A 21,783-nucleotide genomic window follows, 5' to 3' on the forward strand; every position below is an offset into this window, starting at 1 on the left:
TTGAGACAGAGTCTCACTTTGTCACCTTGGATAAAGTGTCATAGCATCATAGGTTATAGCAACCTCAAACTCCTGGGCTCAAGTGATCCTCTGGCCTCCACCTCTCAATCAGCTGGGCCTACAGGCGCCCGCCACAACACCCAGCTATTTTTTTGGGGGGGAGGGTGGGCAGAGTCTATGTCACCCTCATTAGAGTGCTGTGGAGTCACAGCTCACAGCAACCTGTAACTCTTGGGCTTAAGTGATTCTCTTGCCTCAGCCTCCCAAGTACAGCTGGCCAAGTACTACAGGCGTCCACCACAACACCCAGCTATTTTTTTTTTTTTTTTGTTGTTGTTGCAGTTGTCATTGTTATTTAGCAGGCCCTGGCCGGGTTCAAACCTGCCTGCCTTGGTGTATGTGGCCGGTGCCCTAACCACTGAACCATGGGTGCCAAGCCATCACCTGGCTATTTTTAGATATGGGTTTTGGCTCTTGCTCAGGCTAGTCTTGAACTCCTGAGCTCAAGCAATCTACCTGCCTCAGCTTCTCAGAGTGCTAGGATTATAGGCATGAGCCACTGTGCCTGGTCTGAACTTACTTTAAAAATTTAAGCCATATAGGGAAAAAAATGGAATACGTTAGTAATTTTAAGTATTAATCTGAAACCTCTGAAGTTGTTTTACTGTAAAACATAATCTGACATCTTTAAAATGCACAGGTCATATTTAAATCAATAAATTAGTATATTTTTATGGGAAATTGGTTTAGACATAGATGATGGAGAAAATTGTTATTCAGGCTGTATGAAAGAGCTGCTACTGTTCAGTTATTCTAATTGTTAATAGTAACTAAGGAGAAAAACTCAGCTTGAGATTTTAAGCATGAATTTTAGGTGATAAACATGTACATTTTCTCTTATGTGAAATATCAAGGCACTTCTGTAAGTGTAGGAGGAATAATATAGTACCTATTATTAAATTGTTAAACAATTTATAAGAATTAACATTAATTCTATGGGCAGTCTTGGAGTCTTAACTTTCATTTTGTTTATAGAAAGAATAGGTAAGGAATTTTTCCTTCCCTTTTTTTTTTTTAAATAATGGCTATATTTCTCTCTTGTAGATTTGTGAACCTATAAAGTTAAATCTTCCAAGATGATCTGGTGTATTTTAATTGTAGGGAGTCTACTTCCCGACTCTTTGGCCCATCCAGGCTTTTTTACTTCAATTGGTAAGTCTTACAAATTTTTTGTTTGCTTTTACATTAAAATTTTCTATTTTTGAGTGTTTTCATTTATTTTACTTATTTTTTGAGAGACAGTCTCTGTTACCCAGGCTGCAACCTTAAACTCTTGGGTTTAAAGGGATCTTCCTACCTATAGGTGCATGCTATTACACCTGGCATATTTTCTTTAAATTAACTTTTTCCTGGTTATAAAAATGATTTATATTCAGGTTATAAACTTATGAAAGTTTAGGAAAGCATATCAAAGAAAGTTGCTCAGTAATGGGTCTATCAAGCAAATAATTTAATGTACATAGTCTTTTATGCATATTATATATGCATATTATTTTCCAACGTGCTTTTTTTACCTAAGATGCCAGTGAATTGGCTTGGTGCCCATAGCACAGTGGTTACAGCACCAGGCACATACACCAAAGGTGGTGGGTTCGGACCCTGCCTGGGCCAGCTAAACAACTGCAACAACAACAAAAAATAGCTGGGTATTGTGGTAGATGCCTGTAGTCCAACTACTCTGGAAGCTGAGGCAAGAGAATCGCTTAAGCCCAAGAGTTGGAGGCTGCTGGGAGCTGTGATGTAACAGCACTCTACCGAGGACAAGTGCTGTGGCATCACAGCTCCCAGCAACCTCAAACTCTTGGGCTTCAGCAGTTCTCTTGCCTCAGCCTCCCGAGTAGCTGGAACTACAGGCGCCCGCCACAATGCCCGGCTATTTTTTGGTTGGAGTTGTCATTGTTTAGCAGGCCCAGGCCAAGCTCAAACCCGCCAGCCTTGGTCTATGTGGCTGGCGCCCTCCTCACTGAGCTACGGGCGCCCAGCCTGATTTGTATCTTTTTATAGTATCCTGTATACATACTTTTTTCATCTTCAATGAGATATTTTTCTTTCATTCTGTTGATCAGTTTTTACCCTTGTGGAATTGTAGAGCTAACTAAAACATAAGTATTATGTGACACTTGATTTTAGGATATAAAATGATGACTCCTCTTATTTTATTATAAATAAGCATAGATCATTTGAAACTTCTTTTTAGTGTGTTTTTTGCTTATCAAATGAAAACTTAGTCTCAAAAAATGGTAAGGGAGGAGATGGTGAAGAAATGTTGATCCTTGGAAAGTTGTGTTGTTTTGTAATTTAAAAATAAAATTTGTGGATGAAAAGACAATTTGCCAACATAGTCTAAGCTTGTGAAATTTAAGTGGCTTGAAAATTAGAACTGGAATACTTGATTAGAAAAGTTTTGGGCTTTATTTTTATTTATCTGGTTAAAAAAGGGAAATAAGATGACAATCTTCAATGTTTATGATTTTTGCCCGTTACATCCTCTCATAGAATGAAACATTCTCAATCATTTTTAAATTATTCTAAAATATTTGTGTTGACAAAAACTTTCTCCTTCTAGGTCAGATGACTGATTTGATCCATACTGAGAAAGATCTGGTGACTTCTCTGAAAGATTATATTAAGGCAGAAGAAGACAAATTAGAACAAATAAAAAAGTAAGCAAAGTGTTTTACTTATTATGACTGACTCTCCACGGATGTTTCCTTTCTTAAGCTCAAGTATTCCTTGAATAGGGATGAAAGCCATGTTTCAGTCTTATAAAGTTAGCTAAAATGACTATAATAAGAGCACAGAAAACAAGAGTTAGGCCTCAGCCATGGTTTACATGGAAGAACATGGATTGAGATAAGAGTATGGATGGATATGGGAAGTTGACTGACAAATTTCAAAAATACTATTAGTATCTTCTGTCTTGCCCCAGCTTCCCTAGTCAAGCCACCTGCTGAAACTGTTTTCTGATTCTATTATGCACTCCTATGTTTCCATTGTAGAGATTATAGTGATAAGTATGGTTATTATTTAACTGATACAGTTTTTCTCAAATACTAATTTATTTTCAAGTGACTCAGGTTCATAGTTAATCCTGACCTGAGAATTCCTATTTTTTATCTAATGCATAGCCAAATGTTCACGTTTTTTGTTTTAAAATACAGTTTCTAGATACTGGATATAAAAATTCGCTATAAGTTGATTTTTTTTTTTTTTTTTTTTTTTTTGCAACAGAGTCTCACTTTGTCACCCTTGGTAGAGTGCTGTGGTGTTATAGCTCACAGCAACCTCAGACTCTTGGGCTCAAGTGATTCTCTTGCCTGAGCCTCCCAAGTAGCTGGAACTACAGGCATGTGACACCACACCTGACTGTTTTTAGAGATGCGTGTCTTGCACTTGCTCAGGCTTGTCTTGAACTCCTGAGCTCAGGCATGTCTTGAACTCCTGAGCTCAGGCAGTCTGTCTGCCTTGGCCTCCCAGAGTGCTAGGATTACAGGTGTGAGCCACTGTGTCCAGCCATCTAAGTTGATTTAAACAAACATATAAGTAAATTTGGGTTAATTTGTACTTTGCAGTAATCAGTTGGCTTTACAGACCTATGGGGAAATACATTTTTGGTCTTTTACTAGAGGGATCCAGTCACAGCCTTGACTGAGATAAGGAGGTTTCTTTTACTGTAATTGTTAGGGGAAACAAAACTAAAACAAAAAGTCTTACAGTTGTGTTTTAATTCTGCCAAGTTAGGGTTTTTTGTGGGGTTTCTTTTTTTTTTAATTTTTCTTGAGATTGCCCTGGGTAGAGTACCATGGTATCATAGCTCCAGCAACCTCAAACTCTTGGGCTCAAGTGATCTTCTTGCCTTAGCTTCCAGAGTAGCTGGCCTGCCTGCCACAACACCTGGCTAGTTTTTTAGTTTTTAGTAGGGAAAGGGTCTCGTTCTTGCTCAGGCTGTTCTCAAACTTCTGTGCTCAAGCATTCTACTTTCTCAGCCTCCCAGGCTGCTAGGATTTATAGGCGTGAGCCCAAGTTATGTTTTTCTTTTTTTTTGGAGTCCCACCCTATGCCCTGAGCAGAGTGCAATGATGTCATAGCTCACTGCAACCTCAGATTCAGGCTGTGGTCATCCTGTTGTCTCAGCCTCTGGAAGCTGCTGGGATTATAGGCACGTCCCACAGCGCCCAATTGGGTTTTTCAGTTTTTTAGGAGTCAGGGTCTCACTCTAGCTCAGGCAAGTCTCGGACTCCTGAGCTCAAGCAATTCTCCCTCCTCAGCATCCCATAGTGCTAGGATTTACAGGTGTGAGCCACTGTGCCCAGCCCCAAGTTAAATTTTTATCCATAAATAAATCTTGCTTTTGGCTCAGTGTCTATAGCTCAGTGGCTAGAGCGCCAGCCACATACACTGGAGCTAGCTGTTGTTTGAATCCCGCCCAGGCCTGTCAAACAACAATGACACCTACAACAACAGAAAAAAAAATATAGCCAAGCGTTGTGGCGGGTGCCTGTAGGCACAGCTACTTGGGAGGCTGAGGCAAGAGAATCGCTTAAGCCCAAGAGTTTGAGGTTGCTATGAGATGTCATGCCATGGCACTCTACCCAGGGCAACATAATGAGACTGCCTCCAAAAAAAAAATCTTGCTTTTTAAAGAGCCTTTATAATTGACTGTGTGTGTGTGTGTGTGTGTGTGTATGCGTGCACGTGTGCATGTGAAAGAGTCTCACATTGTCACTCAAGCTGGAGTGCAGTGGCTCGTCATAGCTCACTGCAACCTCTTTAACTCCCAGGCTAAAGTGATCCTCCTAGTTCAGCCTCCAGAGTAGTGGGGACTACAGGTGCATGCCACCACACTCAGCTAATTTTTTAATTTTTTGTAGAGATGGGGCCTTTCTGTGTTTCCCAGGCTGATCTTGAAAATCTGGACTCAAGTGATCCTCCTGCCACACTTTCTCAAAATGCTGATAACACAGGTGTGAGCCACCACTCTAGGTTTTATAATTTTACTTTAAAAAGAAATTGTATGTATAGTTTAACTTAAAAACCTCTAGCCGTTTTTCCCCCCAAGTGCTTTACTAAATTGTATTTTTTCTGTGAAGTGTGTATATACTCCATTTTCATGTTTTACATCTACAGATGGGCAGAGAAGTTAGATCGGTTAACCAGCACGGCAACAAAAGATCCGGAAGGATTTGTTGGACATCCTGTAAATGCATTCAAGTTAATGAAACGTCTAAACACTGAGTGGAGTGAGTTGGAGAATTTGGTACTTAAGGATATGTCAGATGGTAAGTCTGAGGAGAATATTGAGCCAAAAAGAGTGTTCAGTATTATAAGTGGATTATTGCATAGGTACATTTGGTTTGAATAGAGTTAATTTAGTCAAGATCTTGAATTCTTTGATTAAAAAAGTAGTTTCTGCTGTTGGTAACTAATACTGGTGCTTTTTCTTTTGAAAGCTGCAAAGTGAATAGATTATTTGGCATATAGCTTCATTTTGGAGAGATTTTATTTTAGGATTACCTTCATACTTTAAAAATGTATGTATAGGCCTGGCGCCTGTAGCACAGTGGTTACAGTGCCAGCCACGTACACTGAGGGTGGTGGGTTCGAACCTGGCCCTGGGTCAGCTAAACAACTGCAACAAAAAAATAGCTGGGTGTTGTGGTGGGTGCCTGTAGTCCCAGCTACTTGGGAGGCTGAGGCAAGGGAATCACTTAAGCCCAAGAGGTTGAGGTTGCTGTGAGCTGTGACGTAACAGCACTCTACTGAGGACAACATGGTGAGACTGTCTCAAAAAATATATATACGTGTGTATGTCTTCAGTCAATTTTTAAAGTGTTGGGAGTGTTAATGTAAAGAGAAGTGTTAGCTTTGTCGTACCTACTTTTTTGACCCTTAGGATTATTTTACTCAACATAGACAATAAAGTGAAAAGCTGAGGCTGCAAACAGTGACAGGAAGTCTTTCTATGTGAAATAATAAAATTATAGTTAGAATGTAGAGATATTTTAGATATGTTAGTAGCAGATATAAAAGACTAATTCTACAGTGTACAGAGGTAAAGGGATTATGCTTGATACGTAGTAGAGGCTCAAATAATGGATGAATTAAGTGGCAAAAAAATAGAGAACAAGGGAGAGAAATGCAGTGCTTCAAGGGTGTTTACCAGTGTTTGTAAGCAGTGAAGTAAGCTATTCTGCCTATACAGGGAATGTTGAAAAGAAAAAATAAGGCAAGTACTTGAAAAGTACTTCTTCACTATGAGAGAGAAATGCCTTTGATTATTTTCTCTACTATGTATAACACGTTGAGAACATCTTTAAGGAAGTGTGTGTGTATCTATGTGTGTGTGTCTCTCTTTCTTCTCTCTCTTTTTATTACAGAGGATTTAAGCAACTTCTGGGATTTTGTTTGGGGCATAAGAAACATTAGGGCCTTCTGTAAAATTTACTAGTAAAATTCCATGTAGAGACTGTGATTGAAAGTTGGTGTTAGAACCAAAAAATGTAGTCTAACGTATTTTTTGTTAGCTACAGGGGGAGGCGCCTGTGGCTCAAAGGAGTAGGGCGCCAGCCCCATATACCGGGGGTGGTGGGTTCAAACCCGGCCCCGGCCAAAAACTGCAAAAAAAAATACGGTCAGAGGCAGAGCAGGTCAAAAGTTTCATGCTGATCAGTAGGGGGATCATGCCTGTGAATAAGCCTCTGCATTCCAGCCTGGGCAACATAGCAGGACCACAACTTTTAAAAAGGGCAAAAAAAACACTCATGAAAAATAATACTTAAGAATTTTAGCCCTCTTCTAGCTACTTGTTCATTTATACATTTCTATTAACATTAAAATGCCAGGTCTTTTGCTATTCAAAGTACATGTAGCTGATTATAATTTAATGGGGGGGGAAGTCTCATGTCTAATTTTTATTTGCATATATATATGATGACACCTATATTAAATTTTTAAAGCACTTTTTTTGTTTGTTTCTTAAAGAATATTTAGCATCCATTATCCCTGAGGGTTATACTGTTACTAATAATTGGTTTGTTTTTTGCTATACTTTATATAAATCCTATTTAAATTAAGATTAGTTTTCATATGTAGTAAATCTTGATTGATGAATACTATATTTGATAATTAAACAGGTCTAAATATATTTTAATAAACTAGTTTAGCTGTTGATCTTAAACATATAATTAATATCTTTTCCTTCAAAGAATTCTATCAAATTATATGTTTACATATTAATACAATGCGTGGTATATAGAAGACAATGATAAGAGCACAGATTTTACTTATTACCTAGTATCTGAAAGTATAATTGATTGCTAATATATATCATTTTCAGATTCACAAATCTGTTCATTTCCTAAGCTCAGTGCAGGCACTTTCTGTTTTCTTGCTATATTGTATAACTAAGAACTCAGTTATTGTGTTAGTTGTTTTTTACTTTCTAATACAGATATAATTAGACCTCTGATTACTTAGGCAACATTAGAAAGGGTTTGCTTGGATTTAATAAGTTAGGGGTATGTTAAATCTCATTCAATGTGTTTAATTTTTTTTTCTTGTTGAGATGTGGAACTTTCATGGTATGGTGGGAAATAATAATAAAGTAGATTGGGAAAAATCCTTATAAAGACTCTGGATTGGAAGTCTGTAGAGTTCAGTGGCATCATAGTAACTCACTGCCATGTCAAACTCCTGGGCTCAAACCATCCTCTTGCCTCAGCCTCCTGAGTAGCTGGGACTACAGACACATAACATATGTGGCTAAATTTCTGGGTTTTTTTGTAGAGATGGGGTCTTGCTCAGGCTGGTCTCTTAACTCCTGAGCTCAAGCAATCATCTCACTTGGGCCTCCCAGAGTGCTAGGATTATATGTGTGAGTCACCATGCTCGGCTTTTCTGTGATACTCTTTTACAATTTTTTTTTTTATCTTGTTTCCACAGATACCACAACGACTTACTTTTTTCTTCCTTTTCTTTTTCTATTTTAAGGCTTTATCTCTAATCTAACCATTCAGAGACAGTACTTCCCTAATGATGAAGATCAAGTTGGGGCAGCCAAAGCTCTGTTGCGTCTCCAGGACACCTACAATTTAGATACAGAGACCATCTCAAAGGGTAATCTTCCGGGTAAGATAATTCTTCCAGTCTATAAAATACCTATTACTTGGCTTCTCTGTTCAGTCCATTAGGACAATGTTAATGTAAAAAAGATGTGTTTGAGATTTTTTATTTTTATTTTGTAAGGTTTTATTTATTTATTTATTTATTGAATTTTTGAGACAGAGTTTCAGTGTGTTGCCCTTGATAGAGTGCCGTTGGGTCACAGCTCATAGCAACCTCCAACTCTTGGGCTTAAGTGAGTCTTTTACCTCAGCCTCCCAAGTAGCTGGGACTAGAGGCGCCCACCACAATGCCTGGCTATTTTTTGGTTGTAGTTGTCATTGTTGTTGTGGCAGGCCTGGCCTGGGTTCAGATCTGCCAGCTCCACTGTATGTGGCTGGCTCCCTAGCTGCTGAGCTATAGGCACCAAGCCGATTTTAAGATTTTAAACTATAGTTTGTTTCATAGCCTTTGAGGACAAAATAGCCACCTTCCCTTTCTCTCAGGGCTTAGTTGTGGATATGCTTCTAGCTTGTTACTGTGAAAGCTTGTGTTTATAAAGACTAACTTAAATAGACAATTTAAGTGTATAAGAGAAAGAAATTGTTGCTTTTCCAAACATTTTTCTTCAGAGTACTTGAAACTACTTGAGTGCTTTGTATGTAAAGATATAAGAGTACTGATAATTTAGTGACTCCTTGAAGTGTAGTTAATCAAAATTTATTAAAGAAAACACCATTTTTGGGCGGCGCCTGTGGCTCAGTCGGTAAGGTGCCGGCCCCATATACCTAGGGTGGCGGGTTCAAACCCTGCCCTGGCCAAACTGCAACCAAAAATAGCCGGGCGTTGTGGCGGGCGCCTGTAGTCCCAGCTACTCGGGAGGCTGAGGCAAGAGAATCGCTTAAGCCCAGGAGTTGGAGGTTGCTGTGAGCTGTGTGAGGCCACGGCACTCTACCGAGGGCCATAAAGTGAGATCTGTCTGTACAAAAAAAAAAAAAAGAAAACACCATTTTTCTTTCTTCTTTCTTTCTTTCTTTTTTTTTTTTTTGCAGCTTTTTCTTTTGGGCTGGGGCTGGGTTTGAACCCACCACCTCTGGTATATGGGGCCAGCACACTACTCCTTGAGCCACAGGCGCCGCCCGAAAACACCAATTTTTCTTTCTATACCAATTTCCTTTGTGATATCTGTTTGTTTTTTGGCTTTTTTTTTTTTTTTTGAGACAGAGTCTTACTATGTTGCCCTCAATAGAGTGCTGTGGCGTCCCAGCTCACAGCAACCTCCAGCTCTTGGGCTTAGGCCATTCTATTGCCTCAGACTCCCAAGTAGCTGGGACTACAGGTACCCACCACAATGCCCAGCTAGTTATATCTATTTTTTTTGAGACAGAGCCTCAAGCTGTTGCCCCTGGGTAGAGTGCTGTGACATCTCACAGCAACCTCCAACTCCTGGGCTGAAGTGATTCTCCTGCCTCCGCCTCCCAAGTGGCTGGGACACAGGCGCCCACAACAATGCCTGGCTTTTTTTTGATGGCAGCTGTCATTGTTTGGCGGGCCTGGGCTGGATTCGAACCCACCAGCTCAGGTATATGTGGCTGGTGCCTTAGCTGCTTGAGCCACAGGTGCCGAGCCATGATGTCTGTTTTATTAGGAAAAATATAGTTTAGTCTGACTGATAATTTATTTTAAACACTTTACTTTTCTAGAAGCATGACTTCTAGTATAATATTTTAGTCTCAGAACTATACTATAAGTAAAGTGTTCTTAAGTAAGTAATATTTATCATATAATTTAATCTTTTCCCACATACTTGTCATTTTTTTTGTTATTAGTGTCAGAAAGGGAACTATGTGGTTTTCTTTATAAGGCCCCGGACAACAGGATTTTCTTCTTTTTGTTGTTATTTATAAAACTTATTTTATTATGGAAAGTGTCAAACATCACATCCACACAAAATAAAGATAATGAGTCTCATGCTTCCATCACCAAGCTTCATCTATTCCCACCACCCCTTCTTTTTTTTTTTTTTTTTCTTTTAGAGACAGAGTCTCACTTTGTCAGCCTCGGTAGAGTGCTGTGGCGTCACAGCTCACAGCAACCTCCAGCTCTTGGGTTTAGGCGATTCTCTTGCCTCGGCCTCCCATGTAGCTGGGACTACAGGTGCCGACCACAATGCCCAGCTATTTTTTTTGTTGTTGTTGCCATTTGGCTGGGGCCAGGTTTGAACCCGCCACCCTCAGTATATGGGGCCGGCACCCTACTCACTGAGCCACAGGTGCCGCCCCTCTTTTTGTTGTTTTTGTTGGAGTATTTTAAGAGCAAATCCTAGCCATCACGTCATTTTATCTGTAAAGACTTCAATATGCGTATCTAAATGATCAGGTCTTTTTTAAAAATAACATAACCATTTACTATTAACCCGCCTAACAAAATTGGCAGTATTTTCTTTTTTTTTTTTTTTTTTTTTTGTAGAGACAGAGTCTCACTTTATGGCCCTCGGTAGAGTGCCATGGCCTCACACAGCTCACAGCAACCTCCAACTCCTGGGCTTAAGCGATTCTCTTGCCTCAGCCTCCCAAGTAGCTGGGACTACAGGCGCCCGCCAGTTCAACGCCCGGCTATTTTTTGGTTGCAGTTTGGCCGGGGCCGGGTTTGAACCTGCCACCCTCGGTATATGGGGCAGGCGCCTTACTGACTGAGCCACAGGCGCCGCCCGAGTATTTTCTTACTATAACTTAATACTAAGTCAATATTCAATTTCTCTGGTGATCTCAAAGATGTTTTGTTACAGTTGCATTTGTTTGTTTTATCTTCTTTTTTTTTTCTATTTATGACATTGATTATTTGGGAAAACCAGGTTATATGTTCTGTGGTCTGTGCTACATCAGTTACATTCTGGAGTTAGCTGATTTCTTCTTTGGTGGTTAATTTTTTCCTTTAATGCCTGTGTTTCCTTCAAACTGATTAGAGATAGAGGCTCGATTAGATCCAAGCTAAGTTTTTAATTAACTCCATAGATGGCGCTATGAACTCTCTGTTGAACTGTAGGAACTGACATCTAGTGTCTGTCAAGCTTTTTGTGATCTCATTGATAAATCAGGCTCTTCAAGTGGTGAGTCTGATTTCCCCATGTAAAGTTCTCTTTGAGTTTCATCTAATGGTTTTGGCAACCTTTGGTAGTTAGAGTGGTTCATTGCCTAGAACTACCACAACATTAGAGGTTGCAAATTGGTGATTTATCTCATTCCATCATCTTTTTTACTTTTTTTTTTTTTAAGACAAGAGTCTCACACTCAGTTGCCCTGGAGGTGAGTACCATGGCGTTATAGCTCACAGCAACCTCAAACTCTTGGGCTCAAGACATCCTCTTGCCTCAGCCTCCCTGGTAGCTAAGACTACAGGCACCCACCACGATGCCCGGCTATTTTTAGAGACAGGGTCTTGTGCTTACTCAGGCTGGTCTTGAATTCATAAGCTTAAGCACTCCACCCGCCTTGGCCTCCCAGAGTGCTAGGATTACAGGCATGAGCCACCATGCCTGGCTTTCTATTACTTTTAATAGCTAGAATTCTTTTATTTTTTTGAGACAGAGCCTCAAGCTGTCACCCTAGGTGTAGTGCTGTGGCATCACAGCTCATAGCAACCTCCAACTCCTGGGCTCCTGCCTCTGCCTCCCAAGTAGCTGGGACTACAGGCGCCCGCCACAATGCCTGGATATTTTTTGGTTGGCGCCCGCCACAATGCCTGGATATTTTTTGGTTGCAGCTGTCATTGTTGTTTGGCGGCCCGGGCTGGATTCGAACCCACCAGCTCAGGTGTATGTGGCTGGCACCTTAGCTGTTTGAACCACAGGCACTGAGCCAATAGCTAGAATTCTATAAACAAGAATGTCCTTCATGGGCGGCACCTGTGGCTCAGTCGGTAAGGCGCTGGCCCCATATACCGAGGGTGGCGGGTTCAAACCCAGCCCCAGCCAAACTGCAACCAAAAAATAGCCGGGCATTGTGGCGGGCGCCTGTAGTCCCAGCTACTCGGGAGGCTGAGGCAAGAGAATCACTTAAGCCCAGGAATTGGAGGTTGCTGTGAGCTATGTGAAGGCCATAAAGTGAAACTCTGTCTCTACAAAAAAAAAAAAAAAAAGAATGTCCTTCATGAACTATTTGGTTACCTTGAACTATAGCTTACATTGGAAAGATAAGATAAATCTATAATTATCCTATATTTTTCTTTTTCTTATTGTTCACTTTTCAGAGTAATGAGTTGATGTCCTAACAACTTTCAGTAGTGACCAGTGATTTTTATCTGAAGTCTCATGAATTCATGGATTTACATACATGTTTTTATTTCCATCCATTATATCTTTATTTCTTTGATGCTTAAATTCTCTCATTTCAGGATAGTGGCAACTTCTTCAGGTTAGCACATTTGTCTTTTTGAAATTATCTTACTGTTCTTTGATAGCAAGGAAGTAGCTCAGGCTGGAATACATTGGCTGTTCATAGGTGTGATCATAGCTCACTACACCCTTGAACTCCAGGGCTTAAGTGATTCTTCTGCTTCAGGGTCCTGAGTGGCTAGGGCTACAGTTGCATACCACTGCATTAGTTGTGTCTTGATTCCTCTTAACAAGGAATGGCATTTAAGCAGCAGTTTAGCTAAGTTTTAAGGGTGTTTATTGCTTTTGATTTTGTTATTTATTCCAGATCTTTCCAATGAACAGAGATAAGAAATATGTAAGTTCATATTGTTATTCCAATTCAGATTGAGACTATAGAGTTCATACTTAAATCTCTTTTCTCTTCTTTTGAAAATCTTGGTTCCTAATGACCAGTGACCTAATGATGCCTAAAATGTTTCAAAATCATAATAACATTGAGAATAAGGAATGCAGTGTTTAATACTTTTTTTTTGTATGAAAGGTTTTTATTGGCGAGGGAGGGATGCTGCAGAGCAGTACCAAGAAGGGGAGAAAAGAGAGAGAGAGAGGAAAGAGAGAGGGGGGTAGAGAGGAGAGACCCGGAGAGAGACAGAGAGAAGAGAAGAGAGAGGGGAGAGAGAGTTTTTTTTTGGTTTTTGGCCGGGGTTGGGTTTGAACCCGCCACCTCTGGCATACGGGACTGGCCCCCTAACCCTTTGAGCCATAGACGCTGCCCTGTTTTAATACTTTTTGTCCTTATAATATGTCATAGTGGATATCATCAGTCAAAATACTGTTTTAAAGACACCTGAAGTAATTCAGTTGCCTGCGTAGTTATGCTCTCATCATGTTAAACAGATAGGTTCATTTATTTCAATATCTTTTCTCCTATTTTTTAGGGATTGTCCTTTTTTCTTTTGATTTATTGTTTTTAATTATGCAAAACTTTTATATTGTTTCATAGTCCAAACTATTCTAATAAGGTACATTAACAGAGATCTCACTTTGATTTCCTGTGCTCTTCATCTTAGTCCCTTCTTTTTCCTGTATATAACCATTTTATTAATCTTTCCATTTCTAATTGTTTAAAATAATAATATACTGTATATTTATTCCTATTTCGTTTCAACACATACCCAAAAGCTATATACTATAAATACCATTTTGTACTTTTGTGCTTTAATTTATTGATGTGTCCTAGATATTACCTCATATCATGTATAGAAATCCTTTTTTTTTTTTACAGCTGCATATTACTCTTATTTTGTGGAAGTTCCACAGTTTAACTAGGCCCCTATGATAAACATATGGTTTGTTTGTAGTCTTTTGTTGTTAATAAAAATACTGCTGTGAATAACCTTGTACATAAGGTGTTTTGTATTTTTGCTAAGAGATCTTTGGAATATTTTCCTTTTTGTTTTTAAATTTATTTTTTATTTTTTTGTAGAGACAGAGTCTCACTGTACCACCCTCAGGTAGAGTGCCGTGGCGTCACACAGCTCACAGCAACCTCTAACTCTTGGGCTTACGCGATTCTCTTGCCTCAGCCTCCCGAGCAGCTGGGATTATAGGCGCCCACCACAACGGCACTATTTTTTTGTTTTTGTTGCAGTTTGGCTGGGGCTGGGTTTGAACCCGCCACCCTCGGCATATGGGGCCCGTGCCCTACTCATTGAGCCACAGGCGCCGCCCCCTGGAATATTTTTCTAGAAGTGGTGCCACTACATCAAAGAGATAATTTTGCTTATATGGTTCCGTTACCCTCCACAGGAGTTATATCATTTTGCATTTGTACTAGCAATATATGAGAGTTCCTATTTCCCTGTTACACCACCAGAAAAATGTCAAACATTGAAAATTTTGCCAGTCTGGTAGTTCACTTTTCTTTAATTTAGATTGGTTTGTATGTATACCACTTTGTGGATTATTCTTTCTTGGTCCTCAGACTTTCTTTCTAGAATTTTCCTCTTGAAATATATCCTTGGCTCGGCGCCTGTGGCTCAAGCGGCTAGGGTGCCAGCCACATACACCTGAGCTGGCGGGTTCGAATCCAGCCCGGGCCTGCCAAACAACGATGGCTGCAACCAAAAAATAGCCAGGCGTTGTGGCAGGCGCCTGTAGTCCCAGCTACTTGGGAGGTGGAGACAGGAGACTCGCTTGAGCCCAGGAGTTTGAGGTTGCTGTGAACTGTGATGCCATGGCTTGAGGCTGTCTCAAAAATAAAAAAAAATTACAAAAAAAAAATATATCCTTAAGAAGCCCTTATATATACTTTATTTGTATGGCTTGAGATTCTTTGTGTTTCCTGAATCTGAAGTTTCATTTGTTTAATTTTGGAAAAATTTCTACTATTATCTCTGTTTATTAGAGCTGGAGATCATTTCTTTTTTTTTTTGTAGAGATAGAGTCTCACTTTATGGCCCTCGGTAGAGTGCCATGGCCTCACACAGCTCACAGCAACCTCCAACTCCTGGGCTTAAGGCGATTCTCTTGCCTCAGCCTCCCGAGTCGCTGGGATACAGGCACCCTCCACAATGCCCGGCTGTTTTTTGGTTGCAGTTTGGCCGGGGCCGGGTTTGAACCTGCCACCCTCGGTATATGGGGCTGGTGCCCTACCGACTGAGCCATAGGCGCCGCCCGATCATTTCTTCTAGAAAAACAAGCTCTGGGGTTAGAATGGAACACAGTGAAATAAGAGAGCTCACTTTATAATTTATCTATCAAACTAATTTAGAGTTTATCAGTTTCTTTATACGAGTATTACTTTGACATTATATAACAAGTTATTAATAGAAACAAACTCAAAAACTTTATATTCTCAATCTAGTCAGTCAACTCTTCTTAGAGTTTTGAAGACATAAAAATAATTTCTGATAACAGCACTCAAATACCATATGCATTTGTGATGAGGTACAGCAGTCAATTTTAAGCCTCATATTTTCCAGGTTTTAGCTAAAATAACCCTTAACCAGTTTCTTAGGTTTTTGTCAGCTTTGTTTTGGGGCTGTTTGTTACTGGGCATAAACAGAAGATAGTATTAAATATGTCAGTATATATGAGAACACAGTGTAAGTGGGCTTCTAATTCCTTAGGGACACAGTGGAAACACAACTGAGAACACTGGTGACTGCTCCTAGTTATCCTGCATTAGGCAGTTTCATGCAGTCATTTTTTTTTTTTAGCTCGAAGTCTGTGGCTTGATTTTCCTTGTAGCTTCCAGAAAGTGGGTTTACTTTGTTACCAATTTCTTTTCTTGGTGCTCAAGAATGCCATTTTCCTGATGCTACCACAAAAAAATCTCCTGAAGATAAAGCTTTACCTTCCGGGTTTTCAGAGTAGGCTCCATTACAGGCTCAGAAGAAGTACCACACCCCAAGATGGATAAATTCTATAAACATCATCCTCTGCTTTTGTGGACTATAGAACTTTTTCTTTTCATCCAGAAAGGTTTCTCCTTTGAAATAAGGTTGGAAGCCCTTTATTTCAGTCCTGATCTGCTCCTTCACCTCTGCATGGAGAGGGTCACCCAGCTCATCCAACTTGTGGCTTCAGGGAGGACAGGTCTGCAGCCTCTTCCTGACAGAGGAAATAGCCTTAGCCTGGCCTCTGCACAGCCATAATCAACAGCTCTATTCTTTTCCCTTTGCTTTGAAAGTCCTTGGTTCTTCATTGTTTTTAGGTCTATGTCCTCTAAATACTCTAGCACTGCTTTCTGTACCTTAGACAGAAACACATTATTGGCCAGGAACAATGCCATGGCAGCAGTGCCAGGACCTCCTGCACCGATAGCCCATATCCCCATAGTTAAGGAAGTTGTGTCTTTGTCTCTAGCCATCTCCACCTTCTCCTTCAGCTCCTGCAACAACCCCAGAACTTTCCCTTTCACCTCCCTTCTCTGGTGTCAACTGAGGCCTGGATGCTGAGAGGCCAAATCCTCCTGGGCTTTGTTGCTCTGGTAGGGTGCCAGAGAAGGCATCACAGCTCATAGCAGCCTCAAATTCTTGGGCTCAAGAGATCCTTTCACCTCACCCTCCCAAGTATCTGGGAATAGAGGTGCCCACCACAATGCCTGTCTAGTTTTACTATTTTTAGTAGAAATGGGGTCTTGTTCTTTCTAAGGCTGGTCTCGAACTCTTCAGCTCAGGTGATCCACCCACCTTGGCCTCCCAGAGTACTAGGATTACAAGCATGAGCCACCACACTTGGCCTATCATGGTGGTTTTAATTTCATATTTCTCCAGTGGTTAATGAGGCTTAAGTATTTTTTCAAGTTCTTTGGTTTTCTATTTATATTTTATCACGTGTGAACTGTCAGATATCTCTTTTTCTTGAAATAGAAGTTTCACTTCAGAAATCAGTTGACATACTACTACCACCAAGAGCACAAATGGGAAACGTTTAATAGTTATACTGCTTCAAAATAAAATTTTGTGCTTCAAAGCACACCATCAAGAAAATGAAAAAACAGCTCTTACAATGGGAAAAAATACTGTAAAGCAATGTGAATGATAAGGGATTTATATTCAGAAAAGCTAAGAAACTAACAAATCAATAATGAAAATACAAATAACCAAATTCATTTAATGGGCAAAAAATGTAAACCAACAATTTTCCAAGGAAGATCTACAAATGGGCAAATGGCACATGAAAAGATGCTTAATATCATTAGTCCTCAGGGAAATGGAAATGAAAACCACAGTGAAATGCCACTTTGTACCCACCAGAATGGGTGGTACAAACCCACCATGATAGGCCAAGTGTGGTGGCTCATGCTTGTAATCCTAGCACTCTGGGAGGCCAAGGTGGGTGGATCACCTGAGCTGGAGAGTTCGAGACCAGCCTTAGAAAGAACAAGACCCCATTTCTACTAAAAATAGTAAAACTAGACAGGCGTTGTGGTGGGCACCTCTATTCCCATAAAAAAGGATGATAATAAGTATTGACATGGATGTGGAGAAATTGACATCGCTGGTGGGAATGTAAACTTATGTAGCCACTTTGGAAAAGTGTGGCAATTTCTCAAAATGTTAACATAGAGTTGCCATAGGACCCAGAAGTTTCACTGCTACATATATACTTGAGAACTGAAAACATATGTCCTCATAAAAACATTTATACAAATGTTCTTAGAAGTAGTATTCATAAAAGCCAAAACATTTTTTAAAAGGGAACAACCCAAATATCTATCAACTGATAAACAAAATGTGGTCTATTCATATAATGGACAATAAGAAGGGTACTACAACAGGGATGAACCTTGAAAACATTGTGTTAAATGAAAATGGCCAGTCATATTGTATGATTCCATTTATATTAAATGTCCAGAACAGGCAAATCTATTGAGACAGAAAGTAGATTGGTGGTTGTCTTGGGTTGGGTGGGAGGTAATAAGTGGTGACTGTTAATCATTACAGGGTTTCTTTTGAAGTGATGAAAAAGTTCTAAAACTGGATTGTAGTGATGATTGCAGAACCCTGTGAATATACTAAGAACTGTTGTAATCTTTTTTTTTTTTTTTGGGGGGGGGACAGTCTCACTTGGTCAGCTTCAGTAAAGCGCTGTGGCATCACAGCTCATAGCAACCTAAAACTCTTGGGCTCAAGCAATTCTTTTGCCTCAGTCTCCCTAGTAGCTGGAACTATAGGCACCTGCCACAACACCCAGCTTGTATTTTTGTTTGTTTGTTTAACAGGCCCGGGCTGGGTTCAAACCCACCAGCCCCAGTACAGGTGGCCAGCGCCCTAACCACTGAGTTACTTGTGCCCAGCCAGAACTGTTGTAGTCTTTAAATGGGTGAACTTTATAGAACTTTATAGTATTTAGATTACATGTTATTAATGCCATTTAAAAGAAAGAAAGAAACCAGTTAACAGGTTGTTCTCTCCTATACATCCATCTTGCCTAGAGTATTATTTAGGGCAGCAGTTCTCAACCTGTGGGTCGCTATGCAGTATACCCTTTTAACAATGAAAATACATTGTGGCATTGTTGAGAACCACTGGTTTAGGGTGAAATAGATATATATGTGTATCATATGGTGCTTCCTACTATGTTAGAAAACAGCATATTTCAACTTAATTGATGTTTCATTTGTTATGATGTTATCATTTGAGTCTTAGGTTTTCTAGGTCCCACATCCTCTCTTACCAATTGTGTCATTCTTGTCATATTACATTACCTTAGAGATTGTTCCTTTGTTTATAAAGTTAGGGAAATGTTTGCTTTTCCTATCTTACAACATTATTATGAAGTTCAAATAAAAGAGCAGTTTGAAAGCTGTATGGTCTTAAATGTGTAGTAGTGTTAAGATTACTGAAGTTCTCTGTATTTTCTTTTCATAGGAGTAAAACACAAATCTTTTCTAACAGCTGAGGACTGCTTTGAGTTGGGCAAAGTAGCTTATACAGAAGCAGATTATTACCATACAGAACTGTGGATGGAACAAGCACTAAGGCAACTGAACGAAGGCGAGGTTTCTACTATAGATAAAGTCTCTGTTCTGGACTATTTGAGCTATGCAGTATACCAGCAGGGAGACCTGGATAAGGCACTTTTGCTCACAAAGAAGCTTCTTGAACTAGGTATGTTATCTGGGCCTAATTTACGTCTGTAGTTATATTGGAGAGTATATATATTATCTATCTATTCCTATCCATATACCTTTGGTACTTTTCATTTGTTAGAAGTCAAGAACCTTATCTGTCTAACATACTTTATCCTCTTCCTGTTTATTCTCAGGGTAAATGGGAACTGAGTTTTCTTACCAAATAGTACACAGCAGCTGTATTTCTCTGCTTTGTCTTCTCCAGGAATTTCAAAACCTAACCTAGCTAACTTAGTCAAAAATGTTTGTTTCAAATGTTAATCAGTTTCATTTGAAGGATGGTTTGGTTTATTGCATTTTATAATGAAAAATAAAGTGATTTAAATGAACTGAAAATATATTTGATTGTCATATTAAATGTTAGCAAAATGTAATGCCTTATGAGAGAATTTTATCAGTATTACTTTGAATAGAGAAGGTAGTTGTTTCTTTTATGGTCTAAGGACCACATGCATCAGATACTTGGATACTTCTTAGAAATAAAAAGTCCTTGATCTATACCTTAGACTACTAAATCATCATCTCTGGGGATGGAGTTCAGAATTTATATGACAATAAGTTCAGGAGGCCTTTGGTATATAATGAAACTTTAAAAAGTTTAAAAAATTAATTATCATTTAAGACAGTCTCACTAGAGTATTGTAGCATCAATCTAGCTCACAGCAACTTCAAAACTCCTGGGTTCAAGCAATCCTCCTGCCTCAGCCTCCTGAGTAGCTGGGAATACAGGCGCCCACCACAATGCCCACTTCGGTTTTCTATTTTTGGTAGAGATGGGGTTTTGCTCTTGCTCTTGCTCTTGCTCAGGCTGATCTTGAATTTCTGAGCTCAAGTTATTCTCCTGCCTCAACCTTCCCGAGTACTAGGATTACAAGTGTGAGCCACCACACCCAGCCCTGAAATTAATTATTTTTATGAATAGAAAAATATGTTATGTGCTGTGAGCTGTGTGATGCCACGGCACTCTACCGAGGGCAATAAAGTGAAACTCTTGTCTCTACAAAAAAAAAAAAAAAAGAAAAATATGTTAGGAGAGTCAAACAGCTCAAAAGGATTGATCATCTGAAAATGAACTTTGGGTAATTGGGTTATTTTTTTAGTTAGATGAAATAATAAATTGACATATTAGTTCAAATAGCCTTTTTCATCCTTTCAGTATTTTCCAGTGATTTTTTCCTCCTGATGTAAAATACCTATTTTGTATTCATTCTAAAAAATTTGTTAATACAGATAAAGATACAGAATCATTCATAAGCCAGTCATTCAAAGATAATCTACACATTTTTGTTTTCTTGTAGTATGCACTCTCCTTCTCCACTCACACACATACTTTTCTCTTTATTTTATAAGATTAGGCTTATGTTGTATATCATAATATATATTGTGAGCAGTTTTTGAAGGACAAGAAATATTTTACAATATAGAGCTAAATTTCCTAAACACTTAAGTTACTGTCACAAGTAAAGTTTCTACAAACTGTTCTACTGTGTAGGTGTTTGGATTTTTTTCTCCCAGATGGGCAGTTTAGTCCTCTTTTCTCTTAGTAAAAATTATGACTAGCAATTCTGAGGTTTTTAGTGGAGTGGTGGCTTTTTTGAAAATTATACCTTAATTTACCTTTTCTTTCTTACCTAGAAATTTGGGACTAAAATCTGTTCAGCCCTCAAAAGTAGGCTACATTTATAATGCATTTGTGGTAAGGGTTGCTTTTCAACCAGTTTTCCCCATGATGAATATGCCCAGTTTTCCCCATGAGGAGTATTTTTCAGTCTTAGGAAAATCTTTTCCATTGCTTAAAATAAGTAGAATGAATAAGATTTTAAAATTCATTTGACATCAAATTGAACATAGTTCCTTTGGCTGATTATTAAATCACTAGTATGCTACCTTGAAATAAATGGCTATTTTCATCTCCAGAACTGTGTTTATATAGGGTGACTGTAGGTCCTGATTTACATGAGGGCTTTACTAGTTTAAACCTCTTGTTTTTGGTATACTTTTTATTCGTGATTCCTTTCACAAAAGCAAGCAGTTTTGGAAGATAAATTATATGGTCTCTTATTTTTATATCACTGTATTCTGATGCTTAACCAAGTGTAACCTTACCCATGGACATGTTTTCTTTCTCTTTTAATAGATCCTGAACATCAGAGAGCTAATGGTAACTTAAAATATTTTGAGTATATAATGGCTAAAGAAAAAGATGTCAATAAGTCTTCTTCAGATGACCGATCTGATCAGAAAACCACACCAAAGAAAAAGGGGGTTGCTGTGGATTACCTGCCAGAGAGACAGAAGTACGAAATGCTGTGCCGTGGGGAGGGTATCAAAATGGTAAAGTGGAAAAGCCAATCGTGTGTGTGCGTGTGTATGTATTTATACATAGTTTTAGAGAGAATTAGAGTTCATTTATATTTAAGCCTATGTGATAAAAATCAGAATGAGTACATAAAATACTACAGTATGCCACATTACATCAGTATGGGTGTCACACTTAATATGTTACAATTATTAGTAAAACAGCTTGAAGATAAAGCTTGCGAATTGTGTACTATTATATGCATTTGTGGTAATATTATGCTTTCTGTAGCTCAAAAAAAGGGTT

At 39.1% G+C, this 21,783-nt stretch overlaps 1 protein-coding gene and 1 pseudogene across 4 annotated transcripts in view; one reads left to right on the forward strand and one right to left on the reverse strand.

Moving 5' to 3' along the window:
- P4HA1 (prolyl 4-hydroxylase subunit alpha 1) overlaps window positions 1–21,783 on the forward strand; it is an 84,605-nt gene that overhangs the window by 16,115 nt on the left and 46,707 nt on the right. For 3 of the 4 annotated variants that reach the window (XM_053586152.1, XM_053586149.1, XM_053586150.1), the window contains exons 2-7: window positions 1,105–1,212; window positions 2,627–2,723; window positions 5,188–5,339; window positions 8,050–8,187; window positions 18,916–19,155; window positions 21,316–21,512. In XM_053586152.1, coding sequence (XP_053442127.1) covers window positions 1,137–1,212; window positions 2,627–2,723; window positions 5,188–5,339; window positions 8,050–8,187; window positions 18,916–19,155; window positions 21,316–21,512 — 900 coding nt within the window. In that variant the 5' untranslated portion in view covers window positions 1,105–1,136. Of the gene's footprint in view, window positions 1–1,104; window positions 1,213–2,626; window positions 2,724–4,931; window positions 5,025–5,187; window positions 5,340–8,049; window positions 8,188–18,915; window positions 19,156–21,315; window positions 21,513–21,783 lie in introns of those variants that run through there. The other variant, XM_053586153.1, reaches the window with a different exon arrangement.
- Window positions 15,419–16,832, reverse strand: LOC128582336 (peroxiredoxin-like 2A; annotated as a pseudogene).

Source organism: Nycticebus coucang, chromosome 3, assembly GCF_027406575.1.
Source record: "Nycticebus coucang isolate mNycCou1 chromosome 3, mNycCou1.pri, whole genome shotgun sequence".
NCBI classification, from domain to species: Eukaryota; Metazoa; Chordata; class Mammalia; order Primates; family Lorisidae; genus Nycticebus; species Nycticebus coucang.